Source organism: Bufo bufo, chromosome 8, assembly GCF_905171765.1.
Source record: "Bufo bufo chromosome 8, aBufBuf1.1, whole genome shotgun sequence".
NCBI classification, from domain to species: Eukaryota; Metazoa; Chordata; class Amphibia; order Anura; family Bufonidae; genus Bufo; species Bufo bufo.
Window position 1 is genome coordinate 176,529,697 of NC_053396.1, and position 16,951 is coordinate 176,546,647.

General features: G+C 51.8%; 1 protein-coding gene across 7 annotated transcripts in view; it reads left to right on the plus strand.

Annotated features, from left to right (window-relative positions):
- The window catches only part of LOC121009216 (CLK4 associating serine/arginine rich protein), a 47,144-nt gene that overhangs the window by 24,027 nt on the left and 6,166 nt on the right, over positions 1–16,951 (plus strand). For 4 of the 7 annotated variants that reach the window (XR_005780723.1, XM_040442181.1, XM_040442182.1 and 1 more), the window contains exons 14-18: positions 480–638; positions 7,551–7,590; positions 8,071–8,131; positions 15,379–15,437; positions 16,098–16,144. Coding sequence is in view for 4 of the 7 variants with exons in the window: in XM_040442181.1 (XP_040298115.1) it covers positions 480–638; positions 7,551–7,590; positions 8,071–8,131; positions 15,379–15,437; positions 16,098–16,144 (366 nt within the window). In the remaining 3 variants the exon portion in view is untranslated. Of the gene's footprint in view, positions 1–479; positions 639–7,550; positions 7,595–8,070; positions 8,132–15,378; positions 15,438–16,097; positions 16,145–16,951 lie in introns of all 7 variants that reach the window. The other 3 variants (XR_005780725.1, XR_005780724.1, XM_040442184.1) reach the window with 3 other exon arrangements.

Genomic DNA, 16,951 nt, shown 5'->3' on the forward strand with positions numbered 1-16,951 from the left:
TGATCAAACAGAATTAGGGATTGTCCTATAGTCAAACCATGTTTAATTGAGAAGTTAGCTGATGGGGTCAAACGGTGAAATCGCCACTGATCTCAAGATGGCTACTAGGCTTGAGTGAATTAAGCTTCATTCATTCAAACACTTCGGTTTTAATGCTGTCTGAGACCTGTCTCTGTACAGCCTTAAAATGTATGGCCTCACCGAGGTTTTGCGCAACTTCGGGTGAAATGAAGTTTGGCTCCATGGAACCAATACATTTTAATTCTGTACGGAGACAGCTTTAAAATCTAATTGCTTGACCGAATCGACTTTGGATCGATGATCCGAAGCGTGATTTTCTCAACTCTAGTCGCTACACATACACAGCTGCTATTCAAGTTATGGAACTGCCTAGGATCCTGTATCCTCATTCATTTAGGTGGAGACTGCCTATTTGCAAAGGGCCTGACAGCATATTTTTTGTTTTTTCCTCTGAACAGAAGTCGTTCACGGTCACTAGACCGATTTGGACGTGGTGGAAAGACCAGCGGGCGTCCTCGAGGGAGTAGCCAAAGTAGTTTTTCTAGGAGTCCTTCTCCAAATCGAGAAAGAGGAGCAGGAAGGACAGTATCTCCAGCAGTGGGAGAGCGATTGAAAAGGTTAGAAATCATCTGCCACTTCTACCACTTACATTAAAGGGTTTATCCCACTCTTTGAAACTGACCTATCCAGATCAGTGCTGGTCCAATACCCGGGACACCCGCCCATCATTTTGAGAAGGCCCTGGTGCTCCTGTAAGCACCATGGCCGTCTTTCTGCTTACCCTCAGCTAGTGATGTCATGATTGTTCATTTAAATAGGCCTGAGCTGCGCCTAGGCTAGGTGGCCAGTTGTGACGTCACTGCCATATGGTAAGCAGCCAGAAGGCCGCAGTGCTTACAGGACTGTTGGGGCATTCTCAAACAGCTGATTGGCGAGGGTCCCGGGTGTCAGACCCCCATCGATCAGATACTGATGACAAATTAAGAGGATGGGTCATGCGTTTCATAGTCTGGTAACCCCTTCTGCACCACATTACATAAATATACAGCAGAGGGCCAGTCTGCAGACCTGCTGTGTGTGTGTGTGTGTGTGTGTGTGTGTATATAATTGGATTTTTTGTACTCACAGTAAAATCCTTTTCTCGTAGTAGGCATTGGGGGACACAGCACCATGGGTATATGCCCAGCTGCCACTAGGAGGCTGACACTAGAAACAAAAAGTGTTGGCTCCTCCCAGGTGGGCTATACCCCTCTGCCAGAGCCGAGAGAAAACAGTCGGTACAAAAGCAGTAGGAGCTTCACACCTGAACTAAAAAAAAAAACTGAAAGCCAACAAGTCTTCAACTGGGAAAACCCGACAACCACTTAGGCAAACGCCGGGACCTCAAACAAGAAGAAACCCAAGAAGGGTGGGATCTGTGTCCCCCAATGCCTACTACGAGAAAAGGATTTTACGGTGAGTACAAAAAATCAAATTTTCTCGTGCATGGCATTGGGGGACACAGCACCATGGGACTTCCAAAAGCAGTCCCCAAGGGGGGGAAGAAAAAAGCGCCATGCCGCCAATTTAAAGCACAGCTGCTTGCAGAACCTTGCGCCCCAGGCTGCCGTCAGCAGAAGCCAGCGAATGAATATGGTAAAACTTAGAGAAAGTGTGAACTGACGCCCAGGTGGCGTCCCTGCAGACCTGGGAAGCTGATGCCTGATGACGCACCGCCCAGGAAGCCCCAACTGCCCTAGTAGAATGTGCGGTCAACCTGGAAGGAAGAGCATGGCCCTTCGCGACATAGGCCACCTTGATGGCCGACCAAACCCAGCGAGAAATGGTGGCCTTGGAGGCAGGCAAACCTTTACGAGGGCCCGCCGGGACCACAAAAAGAGAGTCCGAACGATGGAAGGGTTCCGGGAGGCGAAGATACAGACGAAGAGCCCAAACAACATCTAGGCAATGGAGGGATTTCTCCCTAGAGTGAGAAGGATTAGGGCAGAAGGAAGGAAGGATGATTTCCTCGTTAATATGAAACGAGGAGACCACCTTCGGGAGAAAGGAGGGAACGGGGTGCAAAACCACCTTGTCCTGATGGAACACCAGGAAAGGCGAACGGCAAGAAAGCGCCGCAAGTTCGGAAACCCGGCGGATGGAGGTGACGGCCACTAGAAAGGCCACCTTAAACGAGACAAACGACAAAAAGATCTGCCAAGGGCTCGAAGGGTGATGACTGAAGAGCGTCGAGGATGAGATTCAAGTCCCACGTCTCCACAGGAAAGCGAAAAAGGAGGGACTCGGCGAGCAACACCCTGGAGAAAAGACCTAACCTGAGCCCGCGAGGCCACAGAACGCTGGAAGAGGACCGAGAGGGCCGAAATCTGCCCCCTGAGAGAAGCCAGACGAAGACCCTTCTCAAAACCGGCCTGAAAGAAGGCCAGAATGTTGGGGACAGAGAAACGGAGAGGGCGAAAACGCCCGGATTCGCACCACCAAAATAAGCTCTCCAGGTCCGGTAGTAAATGCGGGCCGACTGGGGTTTGCGAGCATGAAGCTTCATCTGGATGACCGAGTCCGAGAGGCCACGGGACTTCAGGACCGCGGTTTCAACAGCCACGCCGTCAAACGAAGCTGAGGTAAATTCGGAACAGAGGGTCCTGGGAAAGGAGATCGTGGCGCAGAGGGAGTCGCCACGGAACGTCGGCGAGCAGAAACACCAGATCTGCGGGGCCAATCCGGATCCACCAGGATCGCCGGAACACGGGCCGACTTGAGACGCTTGAGTACTCGGGGCAGGAGAGGAATGGGGGGAAACAGATACAGAAGGTCGAACTGAGACCAAGGCAGAACTAGGGCATCGACCGCGATAGCCTGTGGGTCCCTGGACCGCGCGGCTTAGCACAGGAGCCTGCGGTTGAGACGCGATGAGATGCACGCCCGGAATTCCCCAACGGTGACAAAGTTGGAGGAACACTTCCGGGTGGAGAGACCATTCGCCTGGGTCAACGAGCTGACGACTGAGAGTCTGCCGCCCAATTGTCGACCCCGGGAATGTCTACGGCGAAGAGGACAGGAACGCGCTTCTCCGCCCACCACAGGATGCGGGAGGCTTCCTGTAGGGCCATCAAACTTCTGGTGCCCCCTTGGTGGTTCAGATAGGCCACGGCGGTGGAATTGTCCGTCTGAACCCGTATCGGGAGACCGCGGAGACGTGTGGTCCAGTGAGCAGTGCCAGGAAAATTGCTCTGAGTTCGAGAACGTTGATCTGCAGGGAGGACTCCTGAACAGACCAAAGACCCTGGACAGTGAGGGACTCTAAGACCGCCCCCCAACCCGAGAGGCTGGCATCCGTGGTGATCACCCGCCAACTGGGGGGAAGGAAGGACCAACCCAGGGACACTGTCCGAGGATTCAGCCACCAGGAGAGGTCCTGGCAAAGCTCTGGGGGGAGACTGGTCCGGCGATCGAGGCCTGCCGGGGACTTGTCCCACCTGGATAGGATGAACAACTGAAGGTCCCGGGAGTGGAATTGGGAATAGGGAATGGCCTCGAATGAGGCCACCATCCTCCCCAGGACACGCATGCACATCCTGATGGTCAGAGAGGACGGGTCACGGAGACGACTCCCCCCCCCGCATGAAGAGAAGCAATTTTCTCTGGGGGAAGGAACACCCGCCCGAGGCGAGTGTCGAAGATCATGCCCAGAAAAGGCATCCTCCGGCGTCGGATAAGAGTGGACTTCACCTTTGTGAAAACCCTCGGGGCGGAGGCCATGCCGAAGGGCAGGGCGACGAATTGAAAATGAAGAGCCTACCGCGAAGCGAAGGAATCTTTTGATGGGAGAGGGCAATAGGGACGTGTAGATAAGCGTCCTGAATGTCGATGGACGTCAGGAACTCGTCCGCCTCCAAGGAAACTATCACCGACCGGAGGGATTCCATGCGGAAATTACGTACGTGGACAAAGTGATTGAGCGCTTTCAGGTCCAGAATCGGACGGAGCGAACTGTCCTTCTTGGGAACCGTAAACAGGTTCAAGTAGAAACCCTGAAAGCGTTCTGATTCCGGAACCGGAACGATGACCCCTAGAGAGCGGAGGGAACGAATGGCCTGAAAAAACTCGTCTGCCCTGGCGGGGGACCAGGGGGGGCGACGTCAGGAAGAACCGTCCCGACGGAAGACCGGAAAATTTGATCTTTTTATCCGGAGGAGACTACCTCCAGAACCCAAGCGTCCTCCACGCTTGCTTGCCAGATATTCTGAAAGGCGAGCAGGTGCCCCCCCCCACCTTGACCGGCGCAGAGTCATGCGGAAGGTGACTTAGGGGACTGGGGGCGAGCAGGTTTGGGCTTGGCATGCCGGGAGGGCTTGGCCTTAAAGGAAGGTCTGGTGAAATTCTTGTCTGAACGGGCAGGAGGGGCCCGAAAGGACTGCTCCCGAGAGGACGACCCAGGGAAGCGAGGCTGGTTCTGGGGAAGAAGAGAACTCTTACCGCCAGTCGCCTCAGAGATGAGCTCCTCTAAGCGCTTCCCACCGAGAAAGGGAAGGGAAATTAGAGCCTTCTTGGAGGCAGAATCCGCCACCCAAGAACGAAGCCAGATGGTGCGGCGAATGGCCACAGAGTTAGCGGGCGCGCGGCGGGCCGATTCCATAGAGGCATTGCAAAGAGACTTGGATGCCTGGTAGATTTGAGAGGCAAGCGCTGCCAGTTCCCCCTGGACTGAGTCTGGGGGTAAGGCTCGGATAAGCTGTTTTGCCCAGATAGCGCAGGCCTTGGCCAGCCAGGAGGCGGCAAACGCAGGACGGATGGCAGCACCCGCTGCCACGAACACAGACTTGGCCAAGGAGTCGACCCGTTTGTCAGCGGGATCCGACAAGGAAGCCGCGTCAGCCAGGCGAGCAACCTGAGGGTCTACCTGAGGAGGAACCGTCCAGAGGTTGACGGATTCCTCAGAAAAAGGATAAGGGACATCCGAGGCCTTGGTAAGATGAAGGCACCGATCAGGGTGACGCCACTCCTTAGCCAGAAGTGCGTCAAGATCCTTGTGATTCGGGAAAACCACAGTGGAACGTCTAGAACGGCGGAAGGATACCGACTCCTGGGAGGAGGAAGAAGGATCGTCCTGCACATGGAGCACGTCCCGGACGGCTTTAATAAGATCCTGTATGGCCGCAGACATCGCCGAGAACCGCTCTGAATCAGAAGCAGAGGAGTCCCCAGGAGCGCCGGAAGCGGCTGAAGAAGAAATCTCGCCCCCGTCTCGGACCTATCCGAGGGGGTGGAGGAAGAGTGGGACCAGGCCGAGACCGTACGAGGTCGCTTGCGGGATCGCGTGCCAGAGCGAGAACAGACGTCCCCAGCGGGAGGGTCCCTGCTAGAGGCGGCCGCAATCTGGGCAGGCAGACGGTCCAGAGACTGCGCCAGGGATTGGGAGAGGCTGGCAAGGTTCCCTATGGCTTGGGACAGGGTAGCAGCCCATTCCGGAAGGACCGACACGGAGGGGACCGCAGGGGTGGCTTAAGCGGGCCTGGGGTTGAGGCACTGCGCGCAGAGGGAGTTAGACTGACCATATGGAAACTTCCTACTACACAGGGAGCAGGCATAATGGGTGGAAATCGCAGCAGGGGGAGTGGGGTCCAGACCAGAAGACATGAGGGCTTAGAATGGAGCTGCAAGAGAAAAAAAAAAAATCAGCCACAAAAGGCTTCCTACCAGACCCAGTGGTGCTGTGTCCCAAAAGAAACAGATCGCAGGAGCAGCAAGATGGTGACCGGGAGCAGGGCACTGCAGGAGAGGAAGGAGTCGGCAGAAAGGAACGCCCCCCACAGAAGCCCGCGCTGATACAGGGTTGGAGGAAGCTGAACGCCTCCCAGGGCTCCACCCACGGAGAGGAGGGTGAAAGAGAAAAGCCCGGGAAGCCAGGAGTGGGCGGAGAGAAAGCTCCGCCCCACGTGACCTGCGGCCTAGTCGGCCGAAAAGCCGGGGCCTAAAGTAGTAACGTTCTGCTGGAAACGGACACCCGCGATCGCGTCCGGAAGCAGGGTCCGTACTTTGAAAAAGACATGGGCCTCTTGCAGGAGCACAGGGCCCAAAATGACCCCCTGGAGATGAGCAAAAGTGCCATAGGCACTAAAAGGCCAAGGAGGAGAGGGGGAGGGAGGTGGAAGGGGGAAAAGGGCTACAGGGTCCCTGGATCCAGATCCCTACTTACCTTCCGACGTCTTCGGGCGCAGCAATGACCACCCCCTCGGCGGACTCAACACGGGGGCCGTGGGTCTACCGGAATTCCACTGCGGAAGCAGTTTCAAGTGGGGACTGGGTGGCTGCCAGGTACCTGAGTACGCGCCCACAGGGGGGCAACTAAAGTGGAACACGATGGAGCCACCCCTGCAGCAGGCCGAAACCTGCAGAGAAAAAAAGAGAAAAATAATAATAATAATATAAAAAAAATTAAATTAGCAGGATGACCTGCGAAAAAAATAGCAGGTCATGTCTGCCTCCTACGGACCCTAGAACTAGACTGTTTTCTCTCTGCTCTGGCAGAGGGGTATAGCCCACCTGGGAGGAGCCAACACTTTTTTTGTTTCTAGTGTCAGCCTCCTAGAGGCAGCTGGGCATATACCCATGGTGCTGTGTCCCCCAATGCCATGCACGAGAAATATATATAATGTGTGTGTGTGTTACTCTATCCCTGAATATTGTGGGGGATATGTTGCGGTAAGGGAGACAGTTCTGGCTGACACTATGAACCCAGTGGCTCCTTTTAGTCCCTTTCAGACCCCAAAATGTAAAAAAACATTAATGGTCTCCGTGCCTGCATCTGTTGATTTAGGTGCCTCTTTGGTGGCTCTGCGTACTTCTGTATGCAGTGCTATCGGCCCGATAGGGCTGTCACACTAACCGCCTGAACCTTGTACTGGGACAGGGAACTGAAATAGTCAACTCCCTGTTACAGTGCTTGACTGTAGTGGTCAAATGCCATATACAAGCACACAATTACTGTAGTTTGTGAGCATCTGGAGAACTAGTAGCACAGAGAATGGCACTGGAGAAATAGATAAGTATACCCTAGTTTTTAGTTTTTTGTTACTGCATTCAGAGGTTTGTCCAAGATTTAATTCTCAGATAACCCCTTTAAGAAAGTCCATGTAAGGGCTTGTTCACACAAACGTATTTTGCGTTCTGTATACGAGCCGTTTTATGCATTCATTTCAATGGGTCCGCAAAAGATGCGGATAGCACTCTGTGTGCTGTTCGCATCTGTTGCTCCGTTCCGTGGCCCCGCAAAATTATGAGTCCTGTCCTATTTTTGTCCGTTTTGCGGAAAATAGGCATTTCTATAATGGGCCTCCTGGTCCTTTCCACAAATTGCGGAAGGCACACGGGCGGCATCCGTTTTTTGCGGATCCGCAATTTGCAGACCTCAAAGAACGGCACGGTCGTGTGAACAAGCCCTAAGTGAGTGTTTATGTGCATGTGTAGAAGTATAAGGTATAGGTATCTCTGATTTGTGGGAATAAAAATTGTTTTATTTCTTTTTATAGACCTGAACTTGCTGTTTCCAGAGAGAGCGGAGCAGCCAAAGTCAGTAAGAATTCTACCGCTTAGTTGCTTGACACAGGATGCAGTGTTGTGGTTAGCAAGCATGTGTATTGCACAGAGCATGGCGTGTGTATCCATCCTTATATTGCACAGCGTATCGTAATAAGCCATCTGATAATGAGACTTTCACTGTGGGCCGATGACGTAAATTAGTACAAAGTTACAATGTAGATCTTTTTAGTAAAACGTGATACACATCAGTCCTGAATAAAGCAGTACCGTTATATAATGGATTATGATTATGTGAATAAGACTGTACATAAGATTCTATGTGAGTGTTCTGTTTATTGTATCTTAATACATCCAATTATTTTTTTAATTTTTTTTTTTTTATTCTCGTTAACTTTTTTTTTCTCTTTCTGAAAGCAGACATTTTCCTGTGTATCTGACATCTACAATCTCCCTAGAATATTTGCCTTGCTTCCTCCACTAATGCTTTAAATTACTTCCCAATATTTTTAGGCCAAGTTAACTCCACAGGAGAAGCTAAAACTTCGTATGCAGAAAGCCTTAAACAAGCAGTGTAAGTATTGGGACTGAAGTCTTCATCTACTGGTATTACAGCAGCAGATTCTTTATGCTGTCACAAAACTGATGACTTCTAATGTTATACTGTAATGGAGGCATTTCCTATAAAAAAAAAAAGTGCTATATACAGTCACCCACCAAGGGTTATTAACATCTTAGAAAGTAATGACCTATGGGATGCCCTCAGATCCTTAGAATGAAGCTCTGCATCCCCTTTTATATTCGGTGCTGCAGTAAAAGGAAACAGTTTTGGGGATGCAACAGGCCTGTTTCACCTCTGCATTAATGCAGATCTGGAAGATCCCGCGCTGCCAGAATTCCTTCCAGCCCTATTTACTATAATGGGGACTGGCGGAGTTCCGGGCGCAAAACGGAAAATATGCCAAGAAACGGCCGGACGAAGAATGCTCGCTGTTTTAGTTAGACAATCTGTCACCATAAACACAGTGCAATTTGCAGGCAGCATGCTATCGAGCAGAAGCCAAGCAGATTGTTAGAATTTTGGGGAAAAGATTCATTATAACTTATAATTTCTCGCCCAGTTTCCTTGGGGGACACAGAAGACCTTGGGTATAGCTCATCTCCCTAGGAGGCGTGACACTAAGTGAAGACTGTTAAGCCCCTCCTCCACAGCTATACCCTCAGCCTGGAGAGAGAGACTGCCAGTTTTTGCTTAGTGTCCAAGGAGGCAAGACACTCCCTGCTCTGCAGGGCTGGTTTCTCCTTGTTTAAATTTTAGATTTTTACTTTTTTCTTTTCTTTTTGTTCCAGATCATCAGGGACAACAGAGACGCACTAGACCTCTCTGCTTCTCCCGGGGTTGAGCTGCGCCAGTGCCGGTCACCCGCACTGCTGCCTCCCCCACAGAAGGCAAGGTGGATCAGGGCAGCCTCGCTCCCCTACATCCCGCCAGCGCAAGGGTCGCCCGCACGCCAAGTCCCTCTTCCAGCGTCCTGCCACTACGGTGCCAGTAGCTGAAGGGGCGACCCTGCTGGAACGGACCGAGGGTGAAGACGGCTGTGGTAAGAGAGAGGCTTCTCCAGCCCTACGTCCCCCACCCCCCCGGTCTCCTGCGTGCCTGACCCTATACTGGGCCTATGGACCCTTCTGTCCCTGCTAGACCTAGGCTGGCCCCTGGGCTGCCGCAGGGCGACATTCTGCTCCCTCTCTCCTGGCCTCCATAGGTCATTGGCACCCTTCTTCCTACAAGAAGAATGCCTGGGGAGCTGCAGAGGTCCGCAACTAGCTGCCCCTGACGGAGGGGTTATGCAGGCGTCCCACCCTCACAGGCACCCGGTCTCAGGGTCCCCCTCCCTCTTACCGGCTACTGCTTCAGGGCCAGAGCCTTGCTGCCCCTGACCCTCCTCTGCCCTCACGGGCACCGGCCCAAGGGCAAGGTGGTTGTGGCTGTCGGCCACATGGGGCGCTGTTATAAGCCAGGGCCCGCTCCATGGGTAAAATGGCTGCCGAGCGCAGGGTCCTCGCTTCTGGGCAGCGTGGTGGGCACCCGCGGCCTGCAATATGAGCGCTATGCTCCAACAGCCCCAGGCCGACCGTCGGAACATTCCGGTCGGCCGGGCACCGCAGACTTTGCGGCCGCGATCCCGGCGCTCTATCCAGGTCCCCGGTTCTTCCGGCCCGCGGGGTGGGCACCCGCGGCCGGCATGTGCATGCGCCGCTTCGTTCCCCGGCCGGTACTTGAATACTGTGCGGCCCCGGTCAGCCGGGCGCCGCTAAAGATTTAGGCCCCGGCTTCACGGCCTACAGTTACTAGGCCGCAAAATTCCGGCCTCTGTTGGAGGGGGCTGGAACTTCTCCAGGCGGGAATTCTTCCCGCCGGGAGGTTCCCCCGCCCCCAGGGGATCGCAGCGCCGCCCTCCAGGCCGGATCCCTGTTAACCCTTTGGGTACAGGCCGGCTTCAGATGGGCCTGTATGGGTGCCCCCAGGGGATCGCAGCGCCGCGGTACAGGCCGGCTTCAGATGGGCCTGTATGGCTGCCCCCAGAGGATCGCAGCGCCGCCCTCCAGGCCGGATGCCTGTTTAACCCTTTGGGTACAGGCCGGTTTCAGATGGGCCTGTATGGCTGCCACCCCCCCCCCCCCCCCCCCTTTCCCCCGCCGTGCCCCTGCAGTTGGCTCCCCTTTCTGCCTCAGTGAGGCTGTTATATATATATATATATATATATATATATATATATATATATATATATATATATATATATATATATATATAAAACATATTTTTTTTAATATATATATATATATATATATATATATATATATATATAATATAATATAACTTTATAACTTGTGGGCTGCGCAGGACGCTGCAGCCTCATGTCAGTACATGCCCCCCTTCCTTAGGCGGCATGTCGCGCTCCCCGGCTGCGGCGCGGCCATGGTCATTTTACCCTCCTAGCTCTCTCTCACGATACGGCGCTGGTCAAGTGCATGCGGCCTTTTCTGTAGGCAGCATTCGTCACCCTCTCCAGTTATGGCATAGGCGGAACGCTACACTCTCACTAGATTCGTTGCGATCTGTGCATTACCCCCTTTCTTAGGCGGAATACTGCACTCTCACCAGATACGGTGCTGGCCATGTGCACGATCCCCTTCCATTGGTGGAACGCTGCACTCTCACTGGATTTGTTGCCGATCATGTGCGTGACCCCCTTCCATAGGCGGAACGCTGCACTCTCTGGATCACTGACGCCCATAGGCATGACTCCCTTCCGTGGACGGCATTCGGCACTCTCACTGGATTCACTGCCAGCCATGTGCATGACCACTTTCCATAGGTGGTATGATGCACTCTCATTGGATTCGCTGCCGGCCTTGGGCATGCCTCCTTCCCTGTGGCGGCATACATACACTCCCTCGGTCGGTGATGTTCTCTCGCCGGTACGTTGTTGGCCATGTGCATGAACCCCATACATGGCGGGGTGCTTGCACTCTCACTGGATCCGCTGCCGGCCATATGCATGACCCCTCTTCCGTGGGCGGTGTACGCACTCTCACTGGATTCGCTGCCGGCCATGGGCATGCCTCCTTCAGGTGACATACACACATTCTCACCGACTGATCGCACTCTCCCTGGATGCGATGCTGGCCATGTGCATGACCCCCCCCCTCTTTTCTGGGCGGCATACTACACTCTCACCGGATACGTTGCTGGCCTTGAGCATGGCCCTCTAACGTGGGTGGAACGCTTGCGCTCCTATTGGATACCGTGCTGGCCTTGTGCGTGACCACCCCTCATTCCATAGGTGGAATTTTGCACGCTCACGAGATTCAAGGCTGTCCTTGTATGTGCCGTATTGGACTTGCACATGTTCCCCTTCATTGGGAGTAGTTACACTCTCACGAAGTTTCGGTGTTGGGTGAATTGTTGCACACTCACTTAATGCTAGGATAGCCCTGTGCATGTCCCCCTTTCACTAGGTGGACCTCCTGCATTCCTGCTGGATACTGTGTGGCTATGTGCATGGCGCCCTTCGGGGCGAAGTATGGTATGCCCTACTTCTCTGACGTAGGTACGGCCTTGGGCATTCCCCCCTTTTTTGGGGCGGGCTTTTGCACCCTTGCCGACTGCAATTTGCCAGGTACATTTCCCCCCTTTCGGGGCGGTCAGTTTTGCGTTCCATTGCATACCATACTAGTCTTGTGCATAACTCCTTTTCAGTTTGCACTTTGCACTTCCGTTGATACTGTGGCACTCTGGCTGGCCTTCGCTGAGTGATATTTTGGCAGTGAGTGGACGTTCTTGTGCGTTGTTTGGGCCGTGTATACCTTCTCATCCTGTAGGTGGGTTGGCCTTCTCACTGCTTACGGGGCTACTCGTACGTATGCCTCCTTTCCTCCTGCGACATATTTTTTTTTCCTCTTGGGAGACGGTGTTTGCAGCAAGCCTTGCACTATTCTCTAAAGAGATCATTCTGTCCACCTGTGTAAGCCTAAGGTGTTGTCCAACAAACAATAAATGAATGCCTTATATATAAGTAGACGGCCTCTACCTGCTCGCTACTGCTCCGAGCTGGGCGGTGCTCATTCATTTCGTTGGCCCTTCCGCCGGGGAGTGTTCGTGGTTCCTAGACACGTACCCATTCGTCTTCCCGCAGCATTGTTTCCCTGCGCTAGTGGTCACATGGTCGAGAGTGCTGTCTGCAGCGCCTTTCGCATTCTATGTTGGCTCTGGCGGGACTACGGTCCCCTCGCCTGCTACTATTTCCTCCTACCAGGTTCGGGCCGCTCTTCTTGGGAAGGTCACCCAACTTCTCTTGGGTGCTCGCTTACCCAGGTCCGGAGGACCTCCACCTTGAGTTCTTCAGGGTATTCGCCTTCTGCGAGGCGGTGAACCGGGCGTCTCAGTGTAGCGGGGTTCTGCTTTTGAGCTGTCCTATGGCTTCTCTGTTGCCCACTCCTCCTTTCTTTGGAGGGTGTTATCCCGGCCTCTGTCTCGACTGCCTTTTCTCGCCGGTTCTGTTTGGCTCCCATTCGGTACGGATCTCTCCGATGTGGCTTCTGTTCCGGCCACGCTTCAGAGAATGTTCCTTCTCTGCCCTCCCCTCTGGAAAGAGCATGGTTGTTCATGTGGATGGTTCTGGTGTTCCTTTTGGCCTCGTACTGTCCCTCTTGTCCACACTGACTGTACTAGCTGTGTGCCTATCTAACTGGTCTACCGCGTTCTGTCCTCCCGCTGGGTGCAGATTGCGTTTTTTCCATTCTAGGCAATGTTTCTGCTATGGATTTACCTTCTCGGTAACTTGGGAGGACTACCATTTAGTCCGTCTTCCTGTGGTGGCTACATCTGCTTGGGCTTTAGCTTGTCTTGTCCTGGCATCGGGCGGTTGCTGGGCGGACCCTTCGGTTCCTGTCCGTCTGCTCCCCCACTCCGGGTGGATACGGGACAACTTTGCTCGGGGCCGACGGGACCAGTTCTACCGACCGTTCTGCCCGTGTTACTGATCATTGGGTTTTTCGCCCGCTTGCCCAGGCGACTCTAGTGGGCTCGCTAGTGTTCGCTTCTAGCCGAGTTTTCGTCCAGGATCTGTAGGACTTAGGGCTTTACCTGGGGTTCTGTGGGAAGCTGGGCGTTCCCCCACTCTGCCTTTCTCTCTCCATGGTTCTGTCTTTCTCCAGTCCGGCCTGGACCTGGGGCTGGGACTCTGTTGCTTGAGGTATCAAGTGTCGTTCCTGTCCTTCCTCTTTCAGCGTTCCCCGACCCTCTGGGCCTGTCAGGAATTTCTTCCATGGAGCGGCTCTTGGGTTCCTTTGTACTGCCCTCCGTTACCATCCTGGGAACTACATACTGGGCTCTTGGCGCTCCAATTTTTCCTTGGAGCCGTTACAGAAGTCCTCTCTACTCCTTCTGTCCTGTACGGTTGGGTTTCTGTAGCCATCGTGTCTCTGACGGGTGCCTGTGTGGCGGCCCTTCTTGTTCCGAGCCTTCTGTCTTCCCCCAGGACAGGGCTGTTCTCCATTCCGTCTCTACCTTCCTTCTGAAGGTGGTGTTTGTCCTTCATTTCATTGAGGCAGTCGTCCTCCCCTTCCCACCCCCGGGAACGGACACTTCACCGATTTGGACGTTGTTTGGGCCTTGCAGTTTTTACTTGGAGATCTCCGACTCTTGTCGACGTTCGGTCTCTTGTGTTTCCAGGAGGTCCGTGCAAAGGGTTGACGGCCTCCAGGGTGGCTTTCCTCCGCTTTCTCAAAATGGCTCTTGCTGTGGTTGCCGCACCAAGGGCAGAGTTCTGCTTTTGGTGTCACCATTCATTTTGCCAGAGCTGTCGGTTTTTCCTGGGCCGGAGGCATTAGGCTTCGGCCATGCATTTGTGCAAGGCGGTCACTGGTCTTCCTTGCACACCTTACCGAGTTCTACAGGGTGCATACTCTGTCTTCGGCGTATGCTGCCTTGGGCCGCCTGGTCTGCAGGCGGCGGGTTTTTTGATGCCTTCGGGTGCTTCGCCTTGGTGCTGTGGTCCCTCCCCCTTTGGACTGCTTTTGAACGTCCCAAGGTCTTCTGTGTCCCCCAAGGAAACTGGGCGAGAAAACGAGATTTTTGTATAACTTACCAGTAAAATCTCTTTCTCGCTCTTTCCTTGGGGGACACAGCACCCACCCATTCTTTGTTCTTCTCTGACTGTTTCCGAGTTTGTTTTACCCTTTGGGTAGTGGGCTTGTTGGTTCCACTTTTTGGACTTTGCCTTTTCTCACTACTTGGACACGCAACTGGCAGTCTCTCTCTCCAGGCTGAGGGTATAGCTGTGGAGGAGGGGCTTAACAGTCTTCACTTAGTGTCACGCCTCCTAGGGAGATGAGCTATACCCAAGGTCTTCTGTGTCCCCCAAGGAAAGAGCGAGAAAGAGATTTTACTGGTAAGTTATACAAAAATCTCGTTTTTGCACGTTTAAACTTCCTTTCTGAGCTCCATCTGAGTGGACAGTCTTATCAGTGATTGACAGCTACCTCTGTATACACACTGGTACAGGGAGGGCTGTCCATCACTGATAGGATCACCCACATGGGGACTGAGCTCAGAAGGAGCAGATTTTTTGATGAATAAATTAGTCTTTTCTCAGAAAACTGTATATAGATCTGCTCAGCTCCTCCTGCTCTTTAACATGCTGTCTGCGGATTGCACTGCACAAGTTCTCTGTAAACGGTATCAGAAAATAGCTAGTTAAAGGGAACCTGTCAGGAGCTTTGCGTTGCCCAAACCAAAGCTTCACTTTACGAATTGCCCTTTTGTATCAAGTTACATATAATTTTTACGACCTCAGTTGCACATTCACTTTAGATAAATTTTATATGTATTCACCAAGGCAGAAGTCTGTAGATACGGATCATTATATACCGTTCCTAACACTTAGTTACCTGCGGTAGACAAATCTCATGTACACGTTGCATTTTTTATTTATTTTTTGGGCGCAAAAATCAACCTTCTTTGCCGACTTTGAAATCAGCAGCTTGGCAACTATTGTTGCATTTTTCTTGTGCAGATCTCACCCTTTGCAAGGGTGAGATCGGCAGAAAATCCGCACCAAAACCGTGATTGTTTGGATTTATGTGAGGGTTTTTGTGCAGATTTTTTGAAAATTTTCCTCACACATCTGTATTGTGTGCAGAAACCCTTACTGTGTGGCAATACTGTGCTTTGGGTGTGAAGAAATCCAGCTTTTTGAAAGCTTTGGATATATTGTTTACTACCACATTCGATTGACTGTTTTCTCCTTTATGTTTTAGACAAGGCGGATAAAAAAGCAGCTCAGGAGAAGATTATACAGCAGGAGCATGAACGGCAGGTAATAGCGGCACACTATGCAAGACATTTACTGTCTGTAACAGTAACCCCTTTGAGACCAGGACCGTTCTCATATTATTATTAAAGGGGTCCTCTCACTTCAGCAAATGGCCTTTATTATATAGAGAAAGTTAATGTAAGCCACTTACTAATGTATTGCTGATGGTTTACAGTGTGGTCATAACCATGGAAATGCGCAGTGTATAATGTTATGGAAAAATAAATCCAGCCAGCAAAGGAGTCAATATGGACAATCACTATACATTAGTAAGTGGCTTGTATTAACTTTCTCTATATAATAAATGCCATTTGCTAAAGTGAGACAACCCCTTTAATGGTTTGTAAAAAAAAAAAATATATATATATATATATATAACATTTTTACAATTTTTTTTTTTTCTTTTAGTCCCTCCAAGGGACTTGAACATACCACAGACTGCAATGGTATATTATTGCAGTCAATCGAGATTCTCCATACTTCCTATTAACACACAGTTTACTCTGAGAGCCTTCACTACGTTGCAGGCTGCCATACTAACCAGTTGGCACCGCACAGTTTTACTGCAGGGTGCTGATTAGAGGGGTTATTACATAGTTGGAACCCACCACGTATGGAGCAGGCTCAGCTTAAATTTTATTTTCAATTTAATCTTTTTCTTAGGAGCGGGAGGATGAGCTCAGAGCTATGGCACGGAAGATCCGCATGAAGTGGGTGAAACGATCTAACTTTTTTAAGAATCTATGACCCACAGTTTCTCTCGTCTAGGTTGTCACGGACAATGTCCCTTAGCTCGTTAGTGCAGGCTCATAGTTTGTGCTCTTTTTTACATGTAGAAACACTTTGCACTGCAGTAAATAATCATTGGTGAGAAGTAGAGCGTTTTTGAGACTCTGCAACTACCAACCCATTGGCTTGTGAGGGAAAGTGACACTAACTACAAATCAATAGGATGGATTGCAGAGGGGTTTGGTCTTTGTAATTCTGGATTTGCTTTTCTTCAGCAGTATTAAGCCTTAGGGTCCATTAACACCTCCGTAGTTCTGGGTCCTGCAAAATTGTGAAACTGATTCGAACAGGTGCGGACCCATTCATTTCACTGGGGCTGCAAAAGATGCGGACAGCATACCGTGTGCTATCTGCATCCGTAGTTCAGTTCGGCGGCCCAGCAAAAAAGATTTTTCCCATTCTTGCCCGCAGTTGTGGACAAGAACAGGCATTTCTATCGTAGGGCCGCCACTTATGGACGTCTGAATGGACCCTTATTCATACGTCAGTATTTTTGTGGGTGATTTCCATCAGCGATTGTGAGCGAAAACCAGGAGTGGAGCCTCCACAGATATAAAGGGAAAAGAAAAGATCTGCACCTGTTCTGTGGAGGCTCCATTCTTGGTTTAGGCTCACAATCACTGATGGAAATCACTGACCCAACACGAACTGTGAATAATGCCTTAGACCTTATGCACACAAGTATATTTGCGATCCAGGAGACAACCTCACTCAGAAATAAGTAGCAG